Below are 23338 nucleotides of genomic sequence, written 5' to 3'. Positions count from 1 at the left end.
TGCCTTAGCATGCCACCTGAAGCTGGACTTGTGGTTAAGCTCTCTCAGTGTGCTAATCACACACTGCATACCTTGGCTACAACTTTTGGTTAGTGTGGAGAGGAGACTGCTTAACCAGGAGCCCATGCTCTGATGACATCCTAAGCCAAACCATGGCTTTAGCACTGCACAGGAGTTTAAAAAGACCAGGGGAAAACAAAGTTCTGTTCTTGATAAGGCATAATTTGGCTTACCGTGACGTGCAAAACATGCCTGTATAGGTATGTCCCTGGATGGATTGTTGCATAAAGTTACACACAGAGAATAGGGAAGTTTTTGTTCAAAGTACAGTGATGTTTTTGCATGGGCCAGGAAGGTTGTTTTTTTATTTATCCACAATGTAGTGCGTGATTTTCATGTCTAATATTTTTCTAAAAATAAGCAAAATGGTTCATCCATTAGGAGGCTACCTTGAGCTCTCCACACTTCTTTAAAACCAGAGACACATTTTAGATGCTTTTATTTGCATTGCTTACAGCAGACATAATTATTATTGCCCTGTACTTATTTTGTAAGATAACATCATATCTTCAAAGTAGTTTTTAAAAGCAGAATGGCAGAACCCACCGTTTCACTCCTTCACAACTGTGGTGTTTCACATAAAAAAGGCAGCATATGGAATAAAAAGCTGTTTTTCAGCAGTGAAATTCACAACGGCCCATTTCAAATGCAACAGGAAACGTGCAGCAGCCATGTCGAACACCGGGGCTCATGTGTTTTCCCTCACCTCTCTCCATTTTCATGGTTATGATGAGGTTTCTTATCCAGTCTGAGTCTAGTTGGTTTGAACTAATTAAAGAGTTTTAAAACCAGTTACATCCAAAGTTGGGTTACATGCTTCCAACCTCATCTGTGCATCTGTTAAATGGGAACACATGAACCTGAGGCTTAATAGGCTTATGCATCTTGCAGGAAACCATGGTTTCCTATTACATTTGAACTGGTCAAATATCTTATTCATGATTTATTAAGTTTTATAACACACACACACACACACATATATATTAAAAACTACAATATCTTCCCAAGGGATTTCTTCTTCTCTTTTTTTTCCTGTAGTTTTGAACCTAAGCCACTTGTCAGCTGAGTTTTCATCAAGTACTGATGCTGGTTTGAAAAGTCAAAGGAAATGTTCAAAAAAATCACATTTCATGGCATATTAAGAACATGTCCACAATTTGTGTGTGTGTTCTCTGTTACCACTTTCACTGTGAATGATGTGAAGGTATGAAAACGTATCATACTAATGAACTGTCAATACCTTAAAAACAATATATGGTCATCCTGAAATTTAACACAGTATTTCTGCTGAGACTGTTATTCCAGTTAATATATATTTTATTTATTAAAACAATATGCTTTCACAGTTTTATTAAAAGCAACCTAGACACAGCCAACTTCAGGATTTGGGGCTTCCGTTTTTGTCGTATGTCATATTCCTTTTCTCTTCTTCATAGCAGTTTCTATAATGGAAACTGGAAAATATGTGCTTTTGAAGAAAAGTTTTAAATCAGTCTGCAATTATGCTTGGAAAACTGAAGTTCCTTCACTTTAGACAGTATATTATTACTGTGTATTACACCATTAAGTACATATGTTACAGCAGAAGGATGTTAAACAAGATTAATATACTGGAAAGAGACAATTCAGATATACCCTTAATCCAGAATTCTATTCACACTGAAACACAAACAGATCAGCTTTGCATATTATGGAGGTCCCATAATTAAGATTTCTTTCTTTAAAATGAAACAAAACTAGAAAAAATGAACGAGTTGTGGGCAGAGGTAGCTCTGTGCTTAATGTATGCTTCTATGCTCTGAAAAGGTTAGTGGACAGAGATGATACACAGTCAACACATATAAAGCTGACTGTAAGAAACATATTCCAGAACCTGCTAATATAATATGACATTATTGTGACAATAACTTCAAGTTTATCAGTCTTTTTGCAATAAGATTCTTACTTCACTTACCTAATAGTTTTTCTAAACTAACCTGCCTTATTTTACGCCATTAAAAGCTGGAGCTCAGCTGTGGCAACTCCTCAAACTTTATCACTGAACTTTAAAAAAAGAAAGAAGAGTGTTGACAGATCCAAGATAAGCATATATATTGCATTATTACTAACATGATAACTTAATGCAAGCAATTGTAATTGTTTTTAATAAGAGCGAAATTAAAGTGATTTTCAAAATACAGGCTCAGCTCTGAAGAGTGATAAAGAAGTATATGAATCCTTGATGTGCTATTTTGTTAAGTTTATAGACAATGCTAGGTTAAATTGAACATTATTTAAGACTTACAGGTTATATAAAATTAGTGGGGTGTAAACAAAAGAGCAAATAAATGTTAGCCTAAAAGACTCTTCATAACCAGCCACCTTCACATGGTTTTGTAGTAAACAGCTTGCATTTGAAAATGAGATTTACATTCACACACTTTGGTCGTAACCTAAAGACAAAGCTCATCCATATATTTAAGAAATATTGTGTGATAAAAGACTGTTCCAAGGGTTGATCACACACATTAAAAGCATTCATTTTTCTCAACGTTTTAAATGATTTAACAATGTTTAGGAGGTAGAGTTCATGTCAGTGTTGACAACGAGTCCAAACATGTTAAAACTTCTATTACTGTTCTTCTTTTAAAGTAACTGATTAATCCTTGAAGCCCACACCTCTGAGAAGGAAAAGATTACAGTTATTATATTACATTGGCACTATACTGTCCGTTTAAGACATGATAATTTAATATTATTTTCTGTGGAATCTGTTTCTCAGTACTTCAAGTCAGACTGCACTATAATAAAACCTATTAATAATATACACTGGTATAATTTTAGCTACCCTAGCTACCCAAAAGACAAAGCATCCAAGAATCCCCCCCCCCCGCCATTACATTCATACGGAGGGGCCACAGAGCAAAGGTTTACTGTTGTCAATCTGTAACTTACTCTTGGAAAAATGCTAACTGCAGACCTGTTCTGACATTTCATTTTACGTTTCATATTATGAAAACGAATAACATGTCAAAAAAGTAAACACCCAATCTATTCAATGGCATACTTGTCTGCTTGTTCTGTTACCACTGCAGCTGTTCTTTCTGGAGAATGTGAAGTTTTAAAAGTTGAACTAAGTGGGGATGAGGCACGTAGCGAAGTGGTAGAGAGACCATGTCGACGCATCTCTTGAATGGCACGCTCCCTGTTAAGTAAAAATAAGAAATTGTGAGTGTAGCTCCATGCATTTTGCCACATTGGAAGCAAGTTGGAGCTATACAGAGAGCAAATAATAATGATAATAATAATAATAATAATAATAATAATAATAATAATAATAATAAGCCACAGTTCTATAGAAAAAGAAGAAAAAGCACTGTTACTGAGAGAGCATAAGGCGTGGAGCAGAATATGCTCAGATTCCCTCTTTCCTCGTTCACCCAGAACCCAAGGACAACTTTCCAAACTTCATTTATTTATTCACCTTCCATCCCAAAAGGAACCTGTTCATTAATATGTTCAGAGGAGGTGGTGAGCAAAAGGGAGTTTATTGCCCCTATTTAGTCATCTATTCTAGACATGGGAGCTGGGGGGGGGGAGAGAAATAATTTCTTTGTCAATAATTACTATTCTACTGTTTCCACATAGGAGGTGGATCTTGGTATGTATTTATTTGCTTTGTGTTTGGTTATGAAAGGTTTATGTATGTGCAAATCTTACTTAGGATAGCATGCCAAAATAATTACAGAAAACAGCAAAGTAAATGAAAAACCAAACAAACATCAAGCATGATCAAGACCAAACAAAATACTGTTTTCTTTTCAATGGGAGAAGTTTGAACAATGGGGTTAAAATGTTTTAACTTTGGCTAGATTAGCCCATGTTTTATTTTCTATATTACAGGAACACACCAACTTATTTTTTAATTACCTTTCATTTGTGAATTTTGAGAGGACACTGCAGAATTTGCCACAATTTTTCCTATTGTTTTAAGGACTCCTACCACCAAAAGGAACAGTAAAATGTGACTAAATAGCTAATAAAACAAGGGGCAAATTAAATGTTTTCAAAATAATGGGCAAAATTACAAAGGGAATGGTGTTCTCTTGAGCCTCAGTGCTAGGTAAGAGGACAGAGTTGCAAGTGCAAGGCCTTTTGATCCAGTGGAAAGTGTCAATTAATGAAGGGAAGATTTTTGCTTATTCTCCCTTCCCCTGCAGCTCCTAGCATTCCCAAAAAATTGCTCTAGAGATTTCTCCTGCTTCCTGTCCACTTCCTCCATTAGTGGAATAATAATAATAATAATAATAATAATTTATTTATACCCTGCCCATCTGGCTGGGTTTCCCCAGCCACTCTGGGCGGCTTCCAACCGGACATTAAAAACAATACAGCATCAAACGTTAAAAACTTCCCTAAACAGGGCCGCCTTCAGTTGTCTTTTAAAAGTAAACTTGTGGTGGAAAAAACAGCATTCGGAGAACTTATTGGATTCCACTCATAATTCTGTAATCAGATTTTTAGTCAGCTGTAATATTAAATATTTTCTGCAGAATAGTATACATAGTACTTTTATATTTCTTCTCTTAAAAACATAGGATTTGTGACACTGGGCACTTTTATAAAGCAAATTCACTTACCTTTCAAATCGTTCTGTTGTCAGCTGCCTTTTTACAATATCATAATCAGCCTGCAGCTGTGCAAGTTTATTTCGAGTTATTGAAACTTCCCTATTAACGCTCGTTCTAAAAATATTGCAAACAAAGAAAGTTCTTAACAATTGCACAGTTACAGATGGCATCTTATAGGAACTTTAAAAATAGCGGCAACAAGGCAGATAAACAAGGAGCAAGAAACAAAAACAAAAAAACCCATATACGCAGACATACAAATGTGTACACACAAATGCAGACACACACAATGAAGATTTTTCTTAACTGCAAGTTTGTAACTATTATTGGGGAAGATTCTTATCAAGGTCAGTCCAGTTAAAGTATTATGCTTGGAGGCAGAGTCAGCTCAATATGGAACTTAAGACCAGCTCACAACATTTGCTCATGCTGCTAATTCCTTCCATATCTTTGGAGATTTCAAGTGTGAGGAATCAGGATGTGAATCAGAAACCCAGGGCTACATAGGACTGCACTGAGTACCCCAAACATCTAGAGCAGGGTGTCCAACTTCCAAGAGACTGTGATCTACTCCCACTATCAAAAAAACTGGCAGTGATCTACCCATCAAAGTTGTTGAGCTTTCGGGGGGATCGGGGTTCCAGGGACACCCCGTGACCGACCTGTTGGACACCCCTGATCTAGAGGGAATTTATCACTCCTGTTCGCATGAATCAGTCTCTAAGGCAGTTTCACTAGTTCCTTTAATTTACCATGGCAACATCTGACCCTATGAATGGATGTGCAGTGAGACAGAACTACAAAATCACTGTTTAAATAACATATGATGCTACCCTTAATTCCAAGTAAATGACATTATCTTTGGGCGCAAGTCTAGGAGGACTGAGGGCTGAGACAAAAATAATTAAGACTTAGAGTTTCCAGCAACTAAGTTATATAGTTTGTGCAGAATGGTGTTAGAAATTTAGGATTTTAGCAGGTGTAAATGGTTTTTTATATATACAGCTAGGTTTCTCATGAGGCCAGATATCTTTGCATGAAGTTATAAACAGTAGCTTTAAAATGTTGTAAGAATAGTTCTGCACTTTACAAACATACAATTTACTCTCCGAGAGTGTTAACTTGTCCTTAAGTAGCTGTATTTCTGAATCTTTCTCATGGGTTATCAAATGATTCTGAAAATCTTTGTCTCTGCTGGTAGACAAGAGTGTTTCCAAGTTCTGTATTGTAAGCCGCTCACTGGACAATTGTTTTTTTAACAGTTCTGTTTCTGCTCTTGCATCTTCACATTCTGATATCACCTAGAACATAAAAACAATTCATTCTAATTAAGAATTTCAGGTTGAATATTAAAGGTCTTATTCATTGGCATCCTTTCATATAGGCAAATTCTATGCAGATGCTTAACTTTATGTTCCTTCAACAGGTTTAATGGCCTTGTTTCCATGTCACATTAAATCAAATTATAGCTTACCAAGACCAAACAAAAGTGTTGGCTCCCTATTATACCTGCTTTGTTCCTCTTTGGGCTAAGCTAAAGTTTGGCTTAACATGCTGTCCAAGCCCTTAATTGAAATATGTAGCCAAGATTTGTTATTTGCTTCAGATCTTGCTCAATGGGAAGACATTAATGCATTAACCATTAATGCAGCCAGTATCTGAGTATTTAACCATGGTTAAGTATAAACCAGTATGCATCACCATGGTTTGAAGTGGGATTGAATTTACCCTGCTTAAACATTACAACTCGCCTGTCTCTGACTTTTAACTTATCTTAAGATTCAAGCCATTATTTCTTAATTTGAGGAAGTTCACATAAAAGAAGACTTGTGTCCTTGCCTCTGTGAAATGCGGGATATGATGTAGGGCACTGCAGGGGAAGGCGTAATTGCTCAGATTTGGTCTTGGATCTGAGCTAAGTGAACACATGGAAGTTTGTGGAATGTTTCCCACTCCCTCCTCCCCACAGTAGCCTCCCAGGCGCATTGCTCAAGAGCTCTTCCTTCACCCTCTGAAGAGGCATTTTAGGGGCCACGGCTTGCTGCAGGGGAGTGGAAGGGAAACTTTTCTTACTTGCACTTTCTCAAGTGAACAATCTTAGGATTCAAATCCTTGGGTTTACATTTTAGTGTCACATTTGACAAGCTGTATTAAGTATTGAACTTATTTAGATGTGTTGTGCTGAGAGCGAAGTTCTTCCTCTTACCCTCTCAAACTCCATAGATTTGGATGTTAACTGACGTGAGAGACTTTCTTTGCTGGACTCCAGTTTGGCACACAGCTCTCTAACAGAAACCACATCAACAGAGATGGAAGACTTTTCTTCTTTTTCACGTTTGAGATTCTCCTCTAGTTTGGCCATACTTTTTGCCATTGAAGAGATCTGTGATTCATAAGCTTGGTGGGCAATGATATGCTATGTGAAAGACAAATGCAACTCTATTATTACATGCAGGCATGTGACAGTCCGTCTCACCGCACGCTAACCAAAATTCAAGCTCTCTTGATTACTGAGTTAATATAAAGAAAACAACCCCCACCAATTTGTTCCCCCCCTCCAAAATACACTTATAATCATTTATAAGCCCTAACGTGCTTTGAGAACAGCTCTAAAATTAGTGTTCCCATGAGCTGAAACGAATTATTAATTAACACACCTTGTCCTCTGCAGAAATCTCCAATTAATGCAAAGGCGTATGATTAAGAAAGCACGTTAGGAAAAGGGACTAGGTAATAAAGTTCAGCTAGTGTCAGTAATTACCTCCTGAATTTCTTTTTCCAGTAGTTCCGCTCTCTCTCGAAGATGTCTTCTCTCAGTATCAACAGAAAGGAGTTCCAGTCGTACAGAGCTGCTTTGCCCCTCAGCTTGATGGGCCTTTACTTCCCAGCTTTCAGCTTGGCTATAGAGCATCTGGAACTTTTCCAACAGCTCCTTGTTTTCTCTTTCCTAGTTCAAAGCAGAAATATATACCATTGAGCAATGAATCACTGTATCAAATGCTTTCTACCCACAAGAAATCATCACACTGCTTCACTACACATGGTAGAAGAGTTTGAACCTGAACTTGCACTCTTCTCCATATTTTACTTGCACCCCAACTCCCACTTCTCTCCTTCCTCTTAAATAAATCATATTTTTTTACATCCGCATCTTTGTTTACAGTGAGGCTGAGTCCTTGAGTTAGAATCTCAAAGCATTTAAAGCGGATGTTGCTTTTACAAATTGATACAAATTCTGATGATTACACATAAGAAGGGTGTCATATTTTATGCTGTCTGTTGTATAAATTTTCAAGGACTAAGGGGGGCAGGAATGGTCTTTTGCTATGATCCAAATGTATGCACACATAAAACCTGTGTGTAAGTTTTAAAAGCATTTTGGAAGTTTAGTGTTAATAGATCTTTAAAATAGAACACACAGAAACCCCAAACTCTTTCTCAGTCTAACTGAACATAAAAAGCTATCTGCTGATTCGGAATGTGAGATACAGAAAGATTCCCTTTCAGAAGAACTCATGTTGCTCAGAGGTCTCTGGGTTATATCTTTTGTCTTTGCTGTTTAAGGAGGTTTTTAAGGATGGATGTTTTATCGCTTTTTAAATTTTTATTAATATTCTGTTGGGAGCCACCCAGAATGGCAGGGAAAACATAGCCAGATGGGCAGGGTATTAATAATAATAATAATAATTTGCTACAAGTAATAAATTGCATGCAGTAGGAATCTGTAAGTTTGAGATATTCTGAATAAGATTTTGATTTTTAAAAGTTTTTAAATACCTCTCACAAGCAGAATTTTAAAAACAATGTTGTGCTACATTACACGATAGGCTTTTCATGGACTATGTTAATTGCAATCACACTAAATACATGCAGAGTCTGTTACTGGCTTCAATTTAACAACCTAAGAGTCGGCATGACTCCAGCCCTTTGCACAGGGCTTGAAAGCTAGGGCTCCAATACTCAGTACAGTGGAACCTCCATTTGCGACCATAATCCATTCTGGAGGTCCGTCCAGAGGTTGAAACGGGTCGCTGGGAGAGGCGCCATATTGCACAGGCGGCAATTGCCCGCTTCTGCGCATGTGTGAACGGCGATTGCCCGCTTCTGCACATGTGCGAACGGTGATTGCCACTTCTGCACATGCGCGAACAGTGGCAAACCCGCCGGTTACTTCCAGGTTTGCTGTGGTCGCAGCTTGGAACGACTGTAAGAAGAGGCGGTGGTTAATAGAGGTTCGACTGTAGTGTGCATGTCAGCTGCTGAAAGAAAGCAGGAAGTCCCTGGCTACAAAACTTAATGTGCTGCTGTATTGCCTGCCTAGTCAGGTCTTGAGATGCAGCTTCTAAATGCAAAAGCTCTACCCATGGCTGCAACTTCTGTTGTAGCCAATAAAAGAGGCTGCAGTGAGTGCTTGGTTGGTGTGTATGTGTGTGTGGTGTCCACAACAGTTGCTCTGATTTGCAAGTATGCTGATGGGCCCAAAAAGGTTAGAGACCCCTGGTTTAGCATTATGTTTGAATGCAGGCATTGTGCTGGCAGTACATACAACTGTTAGGCTATATCAAACAGTATTAATATCGAAATCTGTACCTGAAGCCAAATTGTCACTTTTGGAATGTATAAGCTGAATGTTTATTTCATGTTTAGTTTTAATGGTTTCCAGCCGTCTCCACCTCTGCCGCACTCCGCTTGTGGGTTGATGCTAGGCCATGCCTGATCTTAACTTTTAAAACATGATACACCTGATTCATAAAATATTCACCGGAACTTCCAAGTGCACTTCCTCACCTTTGAGGCCATTAAACTTTCAAACCTGGAGACTTCTGTTATGTAATTATGAACTCTAATTTTCATTTCTTCTTTATCACGTAATGCTGCTTCCAGTTCAGATGAGATTGCCTGTTTAGATGATAAACCATTACAAATAATATTACATGCAAATAAAATAAGGCTAGCTCTCATTTGGCAACCCTGTGCCTGAGCTGTACCAGACTTCAGGTTGGGGTTTGTATATGTACTTCTGCATAGAAAAGAAATTCCTTAAACATAGAACTTAAGAGATCAGGGAATCACTAGTTTTCTATGTTTTGTTTTTAAATAAAGGAACATTCTATCATGCAAGTCCCTCATCTTCAGTCTGAAATGGAAAAAGCTCAGACAAAAATTAACTGCCCTAAAGGGAGAACTTGCCCAATAATGGCTAGATTCTAACTTAATGTGGTTTGAACAATCACTTGATGGCTATTTTAAAATCTCACACTTTTTACAGCTAAATGTAATCCAAAGAAAACATGTAAAGAAACACAGTTCCAGGGTAGAAAATCTGGACAGATGGCATTCCAAGTGGATAGCATCACATTAAGCAGGGTTTGGCAGTTCCTACATACATGGCATTAGTATACAGATGTCTACATCATGTTAATCCTCCAGGTGTATGCACCAGTGATCTAGTTTAAATATGAGGTTGGTTGGTTGCACATAATCCATAAATGCTTTATACATATCTAGTGTCACGTTTAAATCAGCACCCCCCCCAAAGTAAAAAATATATAGTTTGAATGTAATGCTGCCACTCTTAACAAACGCACCAATTAAAATTACCCAAGAGCTACAAATCACATCAAACGTAATTTCAGGCACCCAAACATTATTTAAAGCAATTGTGACATGTATCTTTATGAACTATTGTACCTGGTTTTCTCTGGCCATTGTGGATAGATCATCCTGTAATCTTCTGTTCTCTTTCAAGGCCATTTCTTTCACCCTGCTGACTTCACCAAGCTCAGAATGTGCTGCCTCGATCTGGCGACGGATACTGGCTAGTTCTCGGTCTTTGCCGCTTAAGGCATCCTTTAATTGGCTAGCAAATGGGGGATTTGGAAAACCTTAAACAGAATTTATCTTTTTGCATTATATAAATCTATGTAACAACTACATTCCAGTAACTAAGATGAATCATCTCAAGTGTTTTTAACTTTGCATTAGATAGTAATGATAACACTATTGTACAATTCCATCTTTGCAGTCTACATGGGCTTCTCACATTTCTTTATTAGCAACTTGATCGTCAAGCATTATGTCTGAAATTGTGGCACAGCACTATGATTGGTAACATGGGCCGCATAATAATAATAATTCAGAAGTACCACCAAGTTATAGTTTGTTTTAACCATATCGTAAGCCAAGACTTGGCCCAGATGTTCAAACTGCAGTTTGCTTTGCATAATATTAGTTTGCTGTTCTTTTACCTACCCTGCAAATACTCAGTTGCTATACTGAATTCCTTTGTAGCATTTGAGTATTGGCAAGGCACCATCAATTATTATCATCGGTTGGCTGTGGAAAAGACCAGGGAACATTACATTTTCCTCCTTGGAAATATTTTGGCATGTTCCTGAGCAAAAAAACACAGCCCTCCACTGACTCATATAAGATGCAAAGAATTCCACCTTAAAGTACATCTGTAAGTGCTGAATTAGGATAATTGTAATTGCCTTAGGTTTCCCCCCTCCCCCAAATGGCCACATTTTAGCCTCCTTCAGAAGAACCATCTTCTTCAACTGCAGTTCATGTACAAAGGTTCAATTATAAGTATATTAGCTTATTAAAATACTCTGATTGCTATAAGATGAAATTTCAGAGTCAAAAGTAATAATTTTCATTACTATTACTTACTCTAAGGACGACTCTAACTGAGTAAGAGTTTGTCGCAAATTGAGGATAGTTTTTTCCTATAGAAGGAAACATGATGGCAAAGATTATTGGTTTTATCTTATCCTATAATTCACATCAGCCGCACTAATAGGTATGATCAACAAGTGAAGTACAGATGTAACATATATACAGCATAATACAGTACTGTTACCAGTCATTCACTAGCAGTCTTTTGTAGTTGAATATTTAAGGGTAGCTGAAGCTAAAAAATTGGGTACTTTCAGCTTACTAATGGTCAATGATATTCAATATTCATTTGCATTTATTTATTTATTTATTTATTTACCTACCTACCTACCTTTGTACTCCATTTTTCTTTTTGCCATCACTACTTACGGCCTGAAGGGACTGAAGTGTGAGGTTACTGGTATACCACATAAAGGTGAAGGGACCCCTGACCATCAGGTCCAGTCGTGGCCGACTCTGGGGTTGCGGCGCTCATCTCGCTTTATTGGCCGGAGGAGCTGGCGTACAGCTTCCGGGTCATGTGGCCAGCATGACTAAGCCGCTTCTGGCTAACAGGAGCAGTGCACGGAAACACCTCCATTTACCTTCCCGCCGGAGCGGTACCTATTTATCTACTTGCACTTTGACGTGCTTTCAAACTGCTAGGTTGGCAGGAGCAGGGACCGAGCAAAGGGAGCTCACCCCGTCGCAGGGATTCAAACCGCCGACCTTCTGATCGGCAAGTCCTAGGCTCTGTGGTTTAACCCATAGCACCACCCGCGTTCCCAGGAAAAAATGTGGCCTCTTGTAACCATCCTAAGTTCAAAGTTTCTTTTCACAATGCTGACAACACATAATTCTGACAGTAAGGCACAGAGAAACTGGAGAGCAGAGGTGGAAAAACTGCTGCACAACCCCTCCCCTTTTCACATTTACTTCAAAGTGCTTTTCCTTTCCCCTACTCTCTCTTGCCTAAAATGAAAGCAGCAAGGGAGCATGTGGGCCATATGTCAGCATTTCTCCTCCTACTGCTTCATGCCAGCAGTCAGAAAGCTGGGGAGAAGGGAGGAAAGAAATACACGGAGAAGGTAAAGCTGAAAGAATCTCTGCAGCAGTTTCATTTTATAATTTTTATTACTAAATACTCATCTATTAATTCAAGCCTCTTTGTATTCATTAGATTGTGATCTCTTCAGAAGCACTTTTACAGGGCTGCTGTTTTTGGTGACTCCGTTGAAACTTAAGACTATAAAAAAATTTTCCCCTACCCATTTTTTAATCTTTAATGTACAGTTTGATTTTTTATTATGTTTTAAGGAAGCTGTTGACAGTTACTAATTTTCTTGAGTTCATAATTCTTTTGTTGTCTTTTATCAGTATGCACCATTCAAGACTTACAAGTCCTGACCTGGATCAAAAGTCAGGTAAGCAGAAATCTGCTAGTACAATAGCCCCCCTCTTCCCAACTCCAGCCCATGTGTCCCCCTGATGTGTTTATTTCATGCCCCGCGTACATACCTTATTGGCTAAATTGTCATCTAGATAAGCAACTCTTTCTGTCTTTTCATCTATACTTTCTTGGAGGCTGTCTTTTTCCTTAGCCAAGACATTAATTGTACTTCTGAGCACACTGATGGTCTCATCCTGTGCATGGTGCTTATTACTGAATTTACCTGAAAATAAATAAATACTGTTTGAATTATGAAAAGCAGGGGCTCCCAAAATGTGGTCTGTAGACTACATTCAGGGGGGCTTCAGCATGTCTGTGGATTTGTGGTTGAAGATGGGAAACAGTATGTTCATTGCAATGAAAAGTCACATTTATTTCAATTGTATTTTAATTGCTTCTTTTATATCTTATTTTGTATTTTATTGTACTACAATAGGAATCTATGGAAAACAATAAAATTTAATTTATGAGAAATAAAAGCAGCAATAAAATGCATTGAAAAAACTATACGGAATCTAGAACAGCACATTACAATTGATACAAAAGGCAGAAAAATAATTAAGCAGTTAGCAAAGACTCCTAGCAATTTTCAAGCAGTCCATGGGGCAAAAAGTTTAGGGATCTATTGATATAGAGCTCAAAGATGACAGCTAATGTTGTGTGAGCAGACATTCACTCATGTAATGGAACTTCTCCTTCCGCCTGCCGCCTTATCTCTGACCCCCCTCACCCAACAATATCTGTTCTGGAGAGTTAGGGATCACCTGGCGTAGTATTTTGTGGGTGGGTGTAAGGCAGAGTTTGGCTGTGCAAGTGGAAATCCACAACTTGGCAAATATCATCAGACAATTTACATTTATGTATGAGGTACCTTTTTGCTCTGTTTGTGGCACCTTGTTCTAGACTTTAATGATTGGCAAATCTTTACTGCTAAGTTATTGTCAATGGACGTGAAGGAAGAATGCTGGGCAAATTTACCCCACTACAAACGCCTGCCAACAAAGGTCTTTTAAAGCTAGTCCCTTGCTCTTTGATGGCTTTGAAAAGCTAGAACCCTGCCAGAGGGTATATGGAATAAGTGGGATTTTCCACTTATTTTCCACCACCCTCTGAGTTATGAAAAACAGCATGGGAGGTATTTGCATGAACAAGAAATAACAGGGAAATGTTCTTGCTTGCAGTCCTTTCAAGATCCCCTCTCAAGATCTTTCTCAGCTCCTTCTCACATTCTCCTTCCTCTGTTTCTTCATTGCCAAATGAGGAATGGCTGAGAAGGATGGGAAAAGCACAAGAGGACCCCTTCTTTCACGCCCATGTTTCTTTCCCTACTTCTAAATTTAGGGGTGATGAATCTCCAGTTCTGGGGCCAAAGTTGGCATACCAGGGTGTGCAATTGGGCCTATGAGGCCATTTTCCCCAAACCATGCCCACCTGTCAATAAGATGACATCACTGGATGACAGCAGCTAATAGGCAGGGTTCAATTCTGCATTGGCTGCAGCACCTGCCAATTCCCCATAGGGGTAAATCTCATTCAGACCCCTGCAGAGAGCAGGATTAAATCTCTGCTCATTAGCTGAGTGCTTCTTCTTCCATATGTTCTCTGTGGGGAAGGCATTGGCTAAGTAGTCACCTGATTTCAGATGACTGACAGGCTGGCATTCACATCCACCTGTCAAAGTTAGCCTGTGGGATATGGGCAGATAAAGACTTGGCCCACTGGTTCAAATAGGTTTGCTGCTTCTGCTCTAATCCCTGTTAGCAATTCAACACTAGAAAAATGGGAAGCAATAATGGGGGACCAAATTCAATCCTACATTTGACAGCTGTTGACCACTTGAGAAGAGGAAAGGTAGATGCCGGCAACGTTCTGTGCCAAGAGTTAAACTAGTCCCAATCTCTTGACTTTTCAGATTAAGTAGTTAAGCCGTAAATTTTTCACTCTAAGAAATAAAACAGCATTCACCTGTTTTTTCTTCAAGCAACAAAATTTCTTCTTGAGCCAAATGAAGTTCATCATCTTTAAGAGCCAACTGATGCTGCACTTCATCTAAAGACTTTTGTATCTGTTCATTTAGTAGTCTGCAGAATTGATATCCATTTTGGAGGGGGGTAAAAACAGGTGCAGGTTTTTAAATGCAAATAAGTTAGAATATGATAAGCACAACCTGAAAACACTGCAAAGCACAGAATTATGCAGCAAAGGGAATGACACTTTCCAATGAGCTTACAAAAACAGCAATTAGCAACTGTGCCTTTTAAAGCTTTTAAAAATAGCCTCAGAAAACTAAAACCATGCATCGGGATATATCAGCTAGAAATGCAGAGCCACTGAACATTATACTTTTAAGGAATTCAATCTTTTATCTCCTGAAATTGGGGCACTGACACAATTTACGGGCTTAATTCGAACCACAGCACAGCCCAAACCTCTTGCTTCATTATTAATAAAATAACTGGACTGAACCCTAGGATGTGTTAAGTAATACTAAATTGTCTTCAAGCATATTCAGTGTTCCTTTTCATCATTACTGAGCAACTGGAATGTCCACATATTATTTTGATTTAAGGAACACAGCTTCCAATATGACTTTCAGGCAATTATGGAGCCTGCATCTCTATTTAGGGCCTGACAACTGATGCAAATATTTCCTGTAAAATGACATAAATTAATAGATTTGAGCAAGGCACCAATAAGATACTAAATACACGGCTGAACTTACTGAAGGGAGTTTATTTCTGTTTTAAATTGTGAAGCATCTTCAGACAACTGAGACAGCTGATGAGATTTAATATTTGATTCATCTTCTAAGCAGACTATTTTGTTTTTTAACAATGAAATAGTAGTTACTTGATCAAGATGTTCAGTCTCCAACTGCAGCAGAAACCAAAACACAAATATTATTTTCTGAATCTGCTAAGAGCAGCATTTTTCTTGAGAGAAAAAATTAAGTATTTAAAAAGCTAAGCAAAATCCCAATAAAGACCAGTTCACTCAAATTCAATAAAAACTGCAAAACTACGGCTGTAATCTTAAGCTCCTTAGAATCATAGTGATGGAAGGGACTGGCTGCAAGGGTAATCTAGTCCAACCCCCTTCAGCACAGAAATCACAGCTAAAAGATCCCTGACAATGTGGCCATCCAACCTCTGATTAAAAACCTCTAATGAAAGAGAGTCCATCACCCTCTAAGGTAGTCTGTTCCATTTTTTAGTTTTGGCCCAGTTCTCCAATCTGTTAAGGTAATCTTGAATCCTGATTCAATCTTCTGACGTATGAACTACCCCTCCCAGTTTGGTGCCATCTGCAAATTTGATAAGCATCCCCTCATTAGTGAACTCCACCAAAATCTTTTAGATGTTAAGGCGCAATGTAACGGCAGTAAAGCTCACAATAATGTAGCTGGCATCAGGAATATGAAAAGTTCACATGGTGTCTATTACAATCCTGGGCTTGCAAATGATCATGAGAAGTAAACGGACAAAAGCCATAGTCTCAATCATAATTTGAATAGTCAACACACAAACAATGACATTCCATCACTACGCATTAATAAATTCTGATGCCAGCAAGTATTTAAATCACTTACTTTGTGAACTGTGTTTTCCAAGTCTGATATTTCCTGTTCTAACTTTGATTTTTCATCCTGATGGACCTTATGAAACAAAGAAAAACAACTCATCAGAAGGCATTGTTTAATTGTCTGATTAACCTTTGAGCATCTGATCGTCTAGGGAGCATGGGAATTAGGAGACATAAAGAAAACTGCACCTACTCTCTATGCCTTTAGAACACTGAACGTGGCTAATATATGTGCTATGTGGAAAGGTGAGGCAGGAAGAACAGAGACAGAAGGCAGGGCACATGGGTTTATGTCAGGGCTGGAGTCAAAAATCATGCCAGCAAGCAAGAAGCAGAGTTTATCAGAGAAGTTAACTCCTTTTTCAAAGAAATGGTATACAACTCAGCAACACTTCCCAGCAAGTCCTGCCCCTATAGAACAGCTGCCAGGACTGAATGTCCCCAACCTTCAACCTCCTCTAAAGCTCCTCCTCTGCTGGATGTTTCCCAAGCAGCTTCAAACTGCATCTAGGCATCTCTAATCTCTGCTCCACTCTATGCATCATTCTGTGTGTCATTGGAGACAAGGGGGCTCTTTTCTCCAAAAAAGGGGGGGTAGGACATCCCTTTCAAGCTGCTGCTGCTTTTGACTGGCTCCACCCTGCCTCCATTTGTTTCCTGCAGGTTCGACTGATAAAGAATTCCTTGGGAGCAGAGTCTGGGTGTCAGTTGTTGAAGCCTCTCCTCTACTGCTGGTTCCATAGCAGCTCACAGGGATACTCACACAATGTTAATATTAACAACAATAGAAGCAGTGCATTTTTTCTTAAAAAATGTTTAGGGGTACTCTCATTTTCACTCAAGAAAATCACCATTTTATAGTTCAAATTGAAAAAATACAGTAAATGGACAAAAGTACAAAGATTCACAAAATATTTAGGGGTATGCATACCCCTGCATCCCTCCAGAAAAAAGCACTGCATATATGGGTCCAGAACACTATAAGTATTATGTGCAAGACAGCAGCTTATTGACTTCATCTGTAGCCTGGTCCCGTCCCCCCCAAAAAACCTGATGCTCTAAATTATTATTATTATTATTATTATTATTATTATTATTAATAATAATAATAATAATAATAATAATTAGATTCATATACCACCCTTTATCACAAGATCTCAAGGCAGTTCACAAGATAAAAATGTGCCTTAGAAATTTTTGAAAGGCTTTGGCTGAAATCAGTGACTTGACTGTCCTGCTTAATTGCACCATCCATGGGGAGTAGCGACTTTTGTGAGGTAACAAAGTAGCCCAAAGTTATCGCAAGCTCGAAACATTACAAAAAAGCATTATTTGTAAAATGATGACCTTTAACTTCTCTCTTAGTCCTTCTTTCTCTGCCACCACTCTTCTGAAATCGGACAATGCAATGTTCCGCTCCTCTTCTGCGTAACTTTGTGTCATTAAAGAAGTTTTTGTTTCTCTCCGTAGACGGTTTAACTCATCTTGAGACTTAAAAAAAAAAAAAATTAAGTGGATAAATAAAATGAATATATATGCAAGATATCAGATCATGCATGGAGGAAAGAAAGGCATAAGATGGTGGGTGAAAGAAAAAAGATGGAGAACAAATAAAACACAGATGATGGACTATATGGAACTTGCTGAACTGACTGGGAGACTCCGAGACCAGAGAGAAGAGATGGTGGAAGAAGACTGGAAGAAGTTTAAAGAATATTTGAAAAAATATGTTAGTATTTAAATCTTAGAATAGCATTGGAAGTGGATATAGGCTGTAGGGTTAGAAGTAGAAGATAGTGTATTTTAAAATAGTATTATTTGTAAGTGATAAAATGTGAAGATTTTTATGGTAAAAGTGTGATTAAAAATGGTTAAAAATTATGATATATGAAACTGCTAAAGATGAGGTAAAATGAAAATCAGATAGGGGGGACTTGGGGAAGCTCACCTAACAATGTTTAGAAAAAATAAGGATAAGCAAGAATATGTTTGTATTGTTTGTATTTCTGTTTGTATTGTTTATTTGTGTTATAAAATGAATAAAAAAAATGGGGAATAAAGAGAACAAATAAAACTATGCCACGTATATGAGGAATTTGGCCCAGCATTGACTTGTACCATGCCGCCTGCCCAACCAGAGGCCATTCTTACCCAGTTCAATGATAGCTATGCATCTGGAGATTGTCTAAACAGAATAAATCTATTACCTGTCCTTTAATCTGCATTCATTCCTCTTCCTGTTACTTCCATGTCTGAGCCTGGCTCTGCAACAATTGCTGCATCCTATTCTCACAGTGGCAAACCAGATGCATGTGGGAAACCTGCAAGCAGGACCTGAGGACAAGAGCACTCTCCCCTCCTGCAGTTTCCAAGAGGTATTCAGAAGCCTACTGCCTCTGACTATGGAGGCAGAACACAGCCATCGTGGTTAGTAGCCACTAATAGCCTTGTCCACCATGATTTTGTCTAATTCTCTTTTGAAGAGTATTTAGATGATTATATGTCGCTTCCTTCTTGCTCCTGCAATTCTCGGCTCCATTATACATGTTATGTCCTGACAGTCAGTGGCCCCACCCATTAATTTGGACTTACCCGTTCATAAAGAATGCTTAGTTTGTCTCTTTCTGCAGTTAAGAGTTTGACATTAGATTGAATTTCTATCATGTGCTTTTCAAATCTTTCTAGCATAGACTGCAGCTCATCTCTTTCTCGAGTAACCAATCTTAGATCACCATTCTGTCAAAAAAAAGGGGGGGGGGAGGAGAGGAAAATGACACATTAAAAACTATTATTACTAGTTACCTGGCATAGATACTGTACTGTTACTGACAGGTGCTACTGATGTAAATAATCAGCGCTGAAATCCTGGGTTAAATTACTTAAATTATACTGAAGTAATTAAGACAGATATGTCTGATGACAGGATTATACCTCAAACTATGGCTGAGTTCAGACGATCATTCCAGGCTTCATAAACAGCTTAGCATTATAAGAGTGGGTCTATGTGAGCCCTGGGCATGAGGAACATTTGCATTTTAGGATAGTCCTATGCATGTTTAATTAAGGAAAAGAATCTTACTGAATTAAGTGGAATGTACTTCTGAGTAAATATACACAGGGTATTATAATACTACTGAATAGTAATATCATCTTACTGTACTGCCTCATATTTAACCCTAATGCTCCATTTTTTGGACAATATCAAATTGCTATTAAAGCCCAGCAGATACCTTTAAAGACCCAGCAGGAAGTAAAATTGATTTGATTTAAAAATAACCTGTTTAACATAAAAATACACTGTATTGACACCACGTTTCTAAAACACAGCTCAAGCACCAAATCTACTGAGATACAATGTTTACTTAAATTCTTCATTGGGCTATCTGGAAGCCATGAAAGATACAGCAGAAGAGAAAGTAAAACAAAAACAAACAAAATGCTTAGGTGAAATATTGCACTCATAGTAAATAATGTAAGATATATCCCCAGTGGCCTAATAGGGACTTTCAAGAATGCAAATCAGAAAGCATTGTCACAAATCTGCACTATAAGTATAAACATGCTCCAAGCTGGATTTATACCTGATGGCAAAGTTCATTCCTGAAGTCTACCTGCACAAAAACACTTTGCAATGTTTTGGGTTTGGAGCTATTTGTTTTGTTTTTGCAAAAAGATATGTTGGGGGGGGGATATTACAAAGCAGGGGGGGCTATTCCAGGACTTCTGAAGTGGTCTAAACAGGAAAAAAACAGCATTTCAAATATGCAACTTTCTATACCATATTATGAGAATTTTCTGGGAATAGAATGGACCCCAGTTAATGAAGGTGTTTGACAGTTTCTCTTTTCCATTCACATTGCTAAACTAGACAGATAGCTTTGTAATGCAAACTTTTTTAAAAATTGAAAAACAGGAGTCAAGAGGGGAAATGAAACACAGTTAAGTGACCCCATGTTCTCTGAAGAATACATTGAATATGAAGTGGTTCAGGTTTGCTAAAAAGTTTTACAAATATTTTGAAAAGCTGCTGGAGTCTGCAGCAAATCCACTGGCATACAAGTATTAAACCTTGCACTTGTATTGGAAAACATTGTTTTCCCTTACTAAAACAGTTTGAATTCAGTCAACAAGTCTGACTACTTGAGAAATGCCTCCTCCTTACTACTGGCAGTCACATCTGAGTAGTGGGGCAGTTGTAAACTGGGGCACCATATGAAAAAGTTTACTAGGCATTATAATATATTTAACAAAAAAATATTACCTTTTCTGGTGACTTGCGTAATGGGCTAGATCTTTGTTTAATTATCTTTTGGAGACACTCTAGTTCACGCTTATAGTAGTCCCTGTCTTCTTCTATAGTTTTTACAAATGCATCCAGACGAGAAGGTGATTTGTCCCCCAGTGCTATACCGCCTTCTAATCTCATTTTCTCTAGTTCTATAACAAGCTCCCGATCTGCATGAGAAAATAACCAACAAGCATGAATGAAGTTAGCATATACCAGAGGTGGTCAGTTTAAAGAAAACCAGCACATGGTTGAAGATATACAACGAAGATGCTAGAAGGAGCAAAGTCAGACAGAACTGCATTCATCCATCCTCAAGAAAATATGGACTAAAGGAGGAATAATGCATTTCTAAAATTACTATCTTAAGAGGCAGTCCAATCTTTTAAGTCCAATCTTTTAAGAGTGGATAATACCAAGGAAACAGGATTTACCCTATATGATGAAGAAAGGAAAAGAAAAATTGGGCTCACCAGGCAAATTCTGGTTTTAAAAATGTGTAGGTAACTCACCAGCGAAGTAAGTTGTATATGTTAAAAGTTCTGCTATCTTCAGTGTATTTATCCCAGCATTTAAATACAAGCTATCACAGTGGTCCCCAACCTTTCTGAACAATTCTCATAGGCACTACAACAGAATGGCTGCAGTGGTGGTGAGCCTAGCACAAGACACCCATTTCACAGAAGGCAAACTGTTTCCTGCCTCTCCCCACCCCTAACTTTGTCACTCCATTCCTCTTGACTCCTTCCCCACCATCAGAGCCCCCCACCCAGGATAAGGCTGAGAGGGAACAAAAAACAGCAAAAGCAAAGGGGAGCAGAGGCAAAAGTAAAATCCCAAAGAAAAGCAAAACTTCAGAACGATAGAAAAGAGTACTCCAGAAGGCACACTGCCTTCCATGACATCACTTGTGGATATCCCAGCTTTTGTCCTGCCTGTTTTTTCCCCCTGTTGGGTTGGAGTCTGCAGAAAGACTTCCAATTGGGCCACATTGTTGCTGTGGCAGCAATGGGGTGGATAGGGGCCTGAGCAACTTCCAAGTAGTGAGCTGTCGGTGACCCAGTGAACATCTTGGTAGATGCTTGGTAGGTGCCGGTACTATGCTGTGGATTGTCTTAAGTACAAGTATCTGACAACATGATCCACCAGATCTCTTAAAACACATACCTATTATTTCAAGGTTTTCAAGTTTTTTGGCCAGTCTATGGTTCTCTAGCTGAACCTGGTTTAACAACACCTCAAGATTTTGTTTTTCATCAGTTTTTCCATAGAGTTCTTCGGTCAGCCTGTCTTTTTCTCTCCGATATGTAGATAACTCCTAAAGTCAAATGTGTATTTTTCAAAATGGGATAGTACAATAAATATAGAGTTTGTAAAACAATATTTCATTGACATAGGTATTTCTACTTATACATGATGCTTAAATCTAAATTCTAGCCATCTTCCAGACAAATTATAATAACAAAATGTGGCATAGTGAAAGAATGTCTCCAGTAATGGGAAAGTGCAAACAATGTACTTTTAAAATTCCAGGTTTGGGAAAAGCAGAAAATTGCTTTCTCAAAATCTACTTGTTTCCTGTTGAAATCATGTGACTGAACATGCTTAACTGACTGGATTGTGCAAACTGTCATTAATATAAGTGTGACTTTCAAGACACAGTAGTTAGTTTTTTGTTCTGTTTGCAGCAGAGTTTAATCTAATCTGAAAACAAGAATACTGTTCTACCAAAACACGTCCAATAAAGGATATCACTTATTTTCTCTTTTCTTCTCTAGAACGTGTGCATTATTAGCTGTTTGTCAAGTAGAATAGCAGCATGGCTATCAAAATACTGCAGCTACTACTAATGCTTTCCTTTCTTGTTCTGTTAAACAGATGTCTTTAGCACACACATTATATTTAGCCTAAGTATCCAAGTATTAAAAATGCATTGAATTAAATAAACTTATTCCACTTTAAAATTGTTACTTACTGACTTAAGCTTCGCTATTGTCTCTTCACGATCCTGGATTTCACTATATGTTTTTTTAATCTCTTCCTATAAATCATAAATGATAAAATGTTTATAAAAAGTGAAGGGTCTTTATAAATATGGCACCATATTACACAGAAGTAAAAAAAAATCTTTTCATTTTTTAAAGGTCATATTTCTGTTTAAACATAAAATATATCAAGTAAGTCCACATGGTATCTAAAATCTATTATATCTAATACGTTCATTCACATAATTTACATAAAAAGAGCAGGGAAGTACAAAACTGTCTGCAAAATGTTATGTAGATTTATGTGCATCATAAATGAGCTCATGTAGCAGAGTACATACAAGGCCAAGCTACAAAGTTAGTAAGTTGAAATCTAGTCTACATCTGAACTCTGTAGATGGCCTCAAGCAAGCTACTCCCTCTCAGCCTCAGGCTCTATCTGTAATACAGTGGTACCCCGTGTTAAGTACTTAATTCATTCCGGAGGTCTGTTATTAACCTGAAACTGTTCTTAACCTGAAGCACCACTTTAGCTAATGGGGCCTCCCGCTGCTGCTGCGCCGCCGAAGCACGATTTCTGTTCTCATCCTGAAGCAAAGTTCTTAACCTGAGGTACCATTTCTGGGTTAGCAGAGTCTGTAACCTGAAGCATATGTAACCTGAAGCGTATGAAACTCGGGGTACCACTGTACTGTATAGGAGAATC

General features: G+C 38.1%; 1 protein-coding gene and 1 long non-coding RNA gene across 6 annotated transcripts in view; one reads left to right on the top strand and one right to left on the bottom strand.

Moving 5' to 3' along the window:
- Window positions 1-1356: 1356 nt before the first annotated feature.
- CEP135 (centrosomal protein 135) overlaps window positions 1357-23338 on the bottom strand; it is a 33880-nt gene continuing 11898 nt past the window's right edge. For 2 of the 5 annotated variants that reach the window (XM_081924396.1, XM_081924393.1), the window contains exons 9-26: window positions 22623-22688; window positions 21815-21965; window positions 20624-20817; window positions 18955-19098; window positions 17710-17853; window positions 16370-16435; window positions 15503-15654; window positions 14746-14861; window positions 12849-13003; window positions 11346-11401; window positions 10362-10530; window positions 9459-9569; window positions 7432-7617; window positions 6877-7086; window positions 5769-5971; window positions 4680-4784; window positions 3107-3244; window positions 1357-2103 (exon numbers count right to left, since the gene is read on the bottom strand). In XM_081924396.1, coding sequence (XP_081780522.1) covers window positions 2055-2103; window positions 3107-3244; window positions 4680-4784; window positions 5769-5971; window positions 6877-7086; window positions 7432-7617; window positions 9459-9569; window positions 10362-10530; window positions 11346-11401; window positions 12849-13003; window positions 14746-14861; window positions 15503-15654; window positions 16370-16435; window positions 17710-17853; window positions 18955-19098; window positions 20624-20817; window positions 21815-21965; window positions 22623-22688 — 2415 coding nt within the window. In that variant the 3' untranslated portion in view covers window positions 1357-2054. Of the gene's footprint in view, window positions 2721-3106; window positions 3245-4679; window positions 4785-5768; window positions 5972-6876; window positions 7087-7431; window positions 7618-9458; window positions 9570-10361; window positions 10531-11345; window positions 11402-12848; window positions 13004-14745; window positions 14862-15502; window positions 15655-16369; window positions 16436-17709; window positions 17854-18954; window positions 19099-20623; window positions 20818-21814; window positions 21966-22622; window positions 22689-23338 lie in introns of all 5 variants that reach the window. The other 3 variants (XM_081924394.1, XM_081924392.1, XM_081924395.1) reach the window with 3 other exon arrangements.
- Window positions 12139-18931, top strand: LOC309377438. The gene is made up of 3 exons (XR_014171571.1): window positions 12139-12418; window positions 12708-12754; window positions 18620-18931. It is a non-coding gene; the product is annotated as an uncharacterized lncRNA (long non-coding RNA).

This window comes from Podarcis melisellensis (assembly GCF_964234715.1).
Source record: "Podarcis melisellensis genome assembly, chromosome: 9".
NCBI lineage: Eukaryota > Metazoa > Chordata > Lepidosauria > Squamata > Lacertidae > Podarcis > Podarcis melisellensis.
Note: the sequence above shows the minus strand (reverse complement) of the source record. Positions and strands in the feature narration are given on the sequence as shown.